Genomic DNA, 5632 nt, shown 5'->3' with positions numbered 1-5632 from the left:
AGCTACATAGCATGTTGAATTCACCAAATCAAATTAATCAAATCATATTACAAACACAATCACACATATGATTGATTAATTAGCTCCCCCTCACTTTTCAATTATCATATTGTATCAGATACAACATCTATTGTCCAATAAAAACTCCACTAAATTTTTACCAAGACTCCTTATACATAACTGTCATCTATAAATGCATCTATATTAATCTAAGCTACACCAATATAACAAAAGTGCAGGAACTATCTCGCCAAAAGCACACAAATTCTACACAAATCAACAATATAATTACATTACATACTTGTGAAATTCAATTTTAAAAGCCAAATGAGCTAGCTAAACTATTTGTTAAACACAGAGAATTAGCTTAAAATCATTATTTAGTGTTATTTGTTGAGCAATGACCTAAAACAAAAATATACATAAGTAGATTATGCTTTTATGTTTTGTTAGAACGCTGAAAAGTTTGTCAAATATGTTACACAAGTAATACTCACCTTAGCATCCTCAAGAATGAAATTTTGGTATACAATTCTTTTTTCCCTGTCTACTTGAAGCCTTTCTTTCCGAGAAACTATCACATTGATCTTGTAAAATCTACTCTCTGGAGTTAATTCTTCCAAGCACACACTTGCAGGCTCCATCTCCATAAACTCTTTCAATATTGATCTCACAATATAGCAAATATTAGCAAAAACAAGCTTTTGAAATTCGCAAAATAGTGCACTAAGTGGTCAACATTTAACATATTCATAAACTGCAGCTGCTAATCTAACATGTTCATTTTAACAATGACTTAAGCAATACATAAATTATAGATTTCTTTTTAAATCACTTGCCCGCTTAATTTTAATGAATGAATTTATGCATAAACAAAGAAAACTTCAAGGAACAATACTATTCATAAACTATACGTACAAAACAGAACCTCCAAACAAAAAAACACTTTAGCTATGAATTCGAATATACCAAATGCTTCTATTATATCAACAATCTAGCAATATTCCAATGTTGACAGACAAAGGGCAAACAAAAATACTAAATTCAAACATCTCTAATAGAATTAATTCAACTAATCAATCATATCCCACAAATGGAAAGACACTATGAAATGAAAAACCTACAAAATTCAAATGTTTCGTACCTGTTATCCAAGCAATCACCTTTTGCAAGGAACTATCGATCTACTGTCGGGAGCTTGAGTATTTATGCAATAAGAATTTATTTATCAATTAGTAGAGTAGTAGATGATACCTACAGTGTTAATGATTTTTTCCTTTTGAATGACAGGAAGAAGGAAAGTGACACAGCAAATTAGACTCTGAGTTACAAGCAACCCAAAGTGTACCTTTATGGTGCTGCAAACAAGTATCCTTTATGCACAGTGTTTCAAGTTAACAGGAATGGCTCATCTAGATGTACTATGTACTATCTATGCTATGTTACTTTCCAAGAAAAAAAAACAATTATAACTAAGACTTGTCACCCTTATGATTTTTCATCTCTCTTGTATTTTACCAATTATATCTACAGCTAGAGACATATAAATGAAATTTCATCTACAAAACTAATATTACATTTTTCCATCTAAGATACCATCCTTAGCTAATTTAAAACAATACACATAATATATTATAATTTAATACACTACTTCCCTTATAGGTTATGTGCAACAATTTAACGTAAGGTATAGAAGGGAAATGTCTAATCGTTGCGCATAACCTGCAACGGAGATAATAAGAAGGATTTTTGTATAGAGATCTCATAATTGAAGCACACCTAACTATATATCGCAAAACACAACCATAAAGAATAAGATTATTCCTCCAAGAAATAGCAAAAGCAAACGAAAGAGAAAAAAATTAGTAAATAGTACTGTTATACAAGGAATAACGGTATTAAAACGAACATACAATATAAGGAAAGGAAATTATCAATAAGTAAATAAAAAAAATATATACAAAGTACAGTTCGGAGAGTTCTTACACTAACCACCCCATCACCCACCCAATCACCGTAGTATGACTACTTATATGCTTTAATAACTGTAAAGTATAAATTCATAGCATTAGCCTTCCCTTTAAAAATAAAACCCAGGAAACAAAATTATTAACAATTACTTATTGTTTCCTGTAGGTTATTCACGACAAAGCCTATTATTTACAAATAAAACATTAGTTCCATAACAAGACCTTTAAATACTTTTAGTTTATGATATAACAAACTGCTACAGATGGCCAAGTTGTTAGCATTAAACAAACTTTTTTTCTGAATCATTGACAACAAGCAAGTCTCATTAAAAATCAAACCTATATTCAGTGAGAAATCAAAAACGCCAAAACTAAACACCAATGTAGTTTCTAAACAAAGATCAACCTTAATTAGCCAAAAATTGAACACGCCACTTGAATTTACCGACCAATTATTATGCCAGCCAAATGCAAAACATCATACGAAACAACATTTTTCGTATGGCTAATTGAATATGGTGCAGGAGGAATCATTGTGTAAACTGATACTTTGCTTGCCATCTTTGCACGAGACAAGGCCACATAAAGTTGTCCATGAGAAAAACACGGTCTCTGAAGATGTACACTTACTTGACTAAGTTTCTGACCTTGCGATTTATTAATTGTCATAGCGAAACTAAGCTTTAAAGGGAATTGTTTCCGTTCGAATTAAAAAGGATATCCTGGTGCATTCGACGGCCTCAAATTAATCCTATGTATAAAATGAGTCTTCCCTTTATAATGGCCAACAACTATTTCACACTCAATGACATTTGGATAGAAGTTTTTGCAGATGAGCCTTGTACCATTGCACAGACCAGAAGATGGCAAGATATTCCTCAGCAAAATCACTGGACAATTTTTCTTGAGAACAAGCTCATGAGGACTCATTCCACCAGGGCACAGCTTATTTAAAAACTCTGTAGGGTACACAGTGCACATGTCATCCAAAATGGTGTCAAAACTCTTGTAAACAATAGGTTTACCAGGAAAAGAGTCAATCAAAATTGTATTAATGGAATTAACATCATCGTTCGTGGGAGTAAGAATAGCACGCTCACTAAATATCTCTGTAGTAAATTCATCCGTACCAATTTCTGGGAACGTGCTACTTTTTAACTCTTTAACCGGATCCCCATCAGCGGGAATTGGGTATAAAATTTTGGAAGGCAACTGCACATAACTTGTTTCTGACTGCTGCAATTCACCATTTCCCAAAGACAACAAAAAGGAGCAATAACCAGGATCCTCTTTAGCTCTGATATTATCAGTTAACTCAAACTTTTTAAACTTAGGCCATAGATATGAACTAACAATTCTTGTTTCAACCGCCTCTCTTTGTGTCTTCCATGGTACTATTGACAAAACCTGCCTGAAATCACCACCAAACACCACAAGCTTGCCACCGAACAAGGACTTAGTCTCACACAAATCTTGCAGTAGCAAGTCTAAGGATTCAATGTTTTCTTTATTTTCCATTGAAGCTTCATCCCAAATAAACAAAGTTGTTTCTCTAAGTAACGCAGCCAAACTACCTTGTTTTGGCACTGAACATGCCAATGATGCTTCAAAATCTATAGGAATTTTGAACCTAGAGTGCGCCGTGTGATTAGAAGGAATGGTGGCTGCTGCTATCCCAGACGTAGCTGTAGGCAAGACAATCTTTTTCATTAGCCGGATTTCAGCATACAAAGCATTGTACAAAAAGGTTTACCAGTACCTCCAGGCCCATCTATGAAAAAAGCTCCTGGCTTGTTTTCATGAACGTGTTGCATAATATCATCAAATGTAGCTCTTTGTGCTGAATTTAATTGTCCATGACAATGTAAACATTATTCAGGAATAGGAGCATCTAAAGCATCAACAATATCCTTAGTTTGCCTAAATTCAAAATCAAGTTCCTCACTCATGTTGCCTAATCCATATTCAGAAAGCGATTTACCAAGCACCTCTAAATGTTGCTCAACCGATCTCCTAGTCAACCTCTGAACCTTAACTAAGTCATTTGGGAACTGGTGCCTGAAATCCTCAGACAAGTCAGAGTAAAATGAAGACCACAACGTACAAGCATCACTTGGCTGAGCAAAAACAAGGAGCGTTGCAAAAAGGCGCCGTAATGCATCTGGCATTTGCACCTCACACGCCTCTGTCATACATAGAGTTGGCAAATCATTTTGCTCTAATAAACCAAGTTTAACAGCTTCTTCCTAGAAGCTCTTTCATAAGACACCATTGGCAGTCCTGAGTGCTTCAAATGAAGTAGGACTTCTGACATTCAGAAGTAATAACCTTAAGTAAAATCGCTCTCCTTCAACAAGAAACACAAATGCCAAGAGTCCAACTTGGAACCTATCTCTAACACGCTGATTCTATCTCTTAGCAAATGCATACCAAGTGTAGTGCTCACAAAATTCACTATACAAATAGCCATTTCCTCCTGGCACAGCAGCATTCATGGAAAAAAATTCAGTTAGCTGAGTTCGATGGCGCTTTTAATTTCCCACAACAACATTTAATCGCTCATGAGAATGCAAATGTAGTGTTTGCTGGTTAGGCAGATGCACTTGAAGAAGGAGCACAAGAGGATGCATCTCAAACAAATCAAATGCAAACAACCTCCAAGCAGCCTCACAAGGAGAAACCCATCTCCCAGATTGATATTGTTGAATCTCATCAACAGCATCGCCATTAGCAGGCATAACATTATACGAAATTTTGTCATGCCCTTTATAAACATACTTGTACAAATATTTAACCGCTTTAATCGTAGAGAAAACTTCTACATTAACATGACAATCAAACAGAACAGAGAGGTAAGGGTTGTACGGAATGACCCACCTGTTGTCAAGCATAGCACCTCTTACTTTTAACTGCTCACCAGTGTTTCTTCTCCTATAAGTAGGATACCCTTCATCATTAGTTGTGGTTTCCTGTGAATAGTGTTTTGGATAACCATACTTACACAATGCTCTGTTACCATTTGTACGCATACATGAACACTTTGGGCTTAACTGACCACAAGGGTCATGCATCATATGCCGAAGCATTATCTTTCGCAACAATGAATTGTCTACTAAAGTAATTTCTACACAGACAAATTTGTCATAGTCTGCTGGACATTTAAGTTTTGATTGACCCTTAAGGATAATAAGGAAATGTGCATGCGTCAGCCCTCTTTTCTGGAACTCTATTACATAAATCAGTGCAGCGACCTCACCAAAAATCATATTATCCATTGTTTCTTTCTTAAGAGCCAATAACTTAGCGTGAAAGATCCGAGCTACTAAATCAGGACGATCCTGAGCAACCTCTCCAGGAGCCAACTCGCTTTTTATTTCTGGCCAGTTTGTGTTGCAAGTAATGGTTATAAACAGATCAGGTTTCCCATATCGCTGCACCAACGCCATCGCATTTAAATACCGTTTTTCATATCCCGAGGCCCACCAATAAATGTTGGAGGCAAAATAACCTTTTTACCAACATTAGATGCAAGAGTTTCTCCATTGTTTACAGAATCCAGAATACCTTGATATAAATCAGCTCTAATACTGTCTTGATTATTGCGGAAAAAATCAAGTTGTGTATTCTCAACCTTTACTTACATATCAACTATGTATTGCTGG

At 35.3% G+C, this 5632-nt stretch overlaps 2 protein-coding genes across 2 annotated transcripts; both read right to left on the bottom strand.

The window, feature by feature from the left end:
• Positions 1-2678: 2678 nt before the first annotated feature.
• LOC145637041 (ATP-dependent DNA helicase pfh1-like) lies at positions 2679-3680 on the bottom strand. The gene has a single exon (XM_081688556.1). It carries the CDS (start codon positions 3678-3680, stop codon positions 2679-2681), a length of 1002 nt encoding a protein of 333 aa, XP_081544682.1.
• Positions 3681-4501: 821 nt separating this feature from the next.
• Positions 4502-5416, bottom strand: LOC145637040 (uncharacterized). The gene has a single exon (XM_081688555.1). The coding sequence runs from the start codon at positions 5414-5416 to the stop codon at positions 4502-4504; it is 915 nt and encodes a 304-aa protein (XP_081544681.1).
• Positions 5417-5632: the final 216 nt, after the last annotated feature.

This window comes from Chenopodium album, chromosome 6, assembly GCF_948465745.1.
Source record: "Chenopodium album chromosome 6, dcCheAlbu1.1, whole genome shotgun sequence".
In the NCBI taxonomy this organism is placed as follows: domain Eukaryota; kingdom Viridiplantae; phylum Streptophyta; class Magnoliopsida; order Caryophyllales; family Amaranthaceae; genus Chenopodium; species Chenopodium album.
This window is presented reverse-complemented; position numbering and strand designations above follow the sequence as displayed.

Excerpts from the sequence above, each read along its gene's own strand:
- LOC145637041 (XM_081688556.1), bottom strand. The coding sequence starts at position 3,680 with ATGAAAAAGATTGTCTTGCCTACAGCTACGTCTGGGATAGCAGCAGCC.
- LOC145637040 (XM_081688555.1), bottom strand. The coding sequence starts at position 5,416 with ATGGCGTTGGTGCAGCGATATGGGAAACCTGATCTGTTTATAACCATT.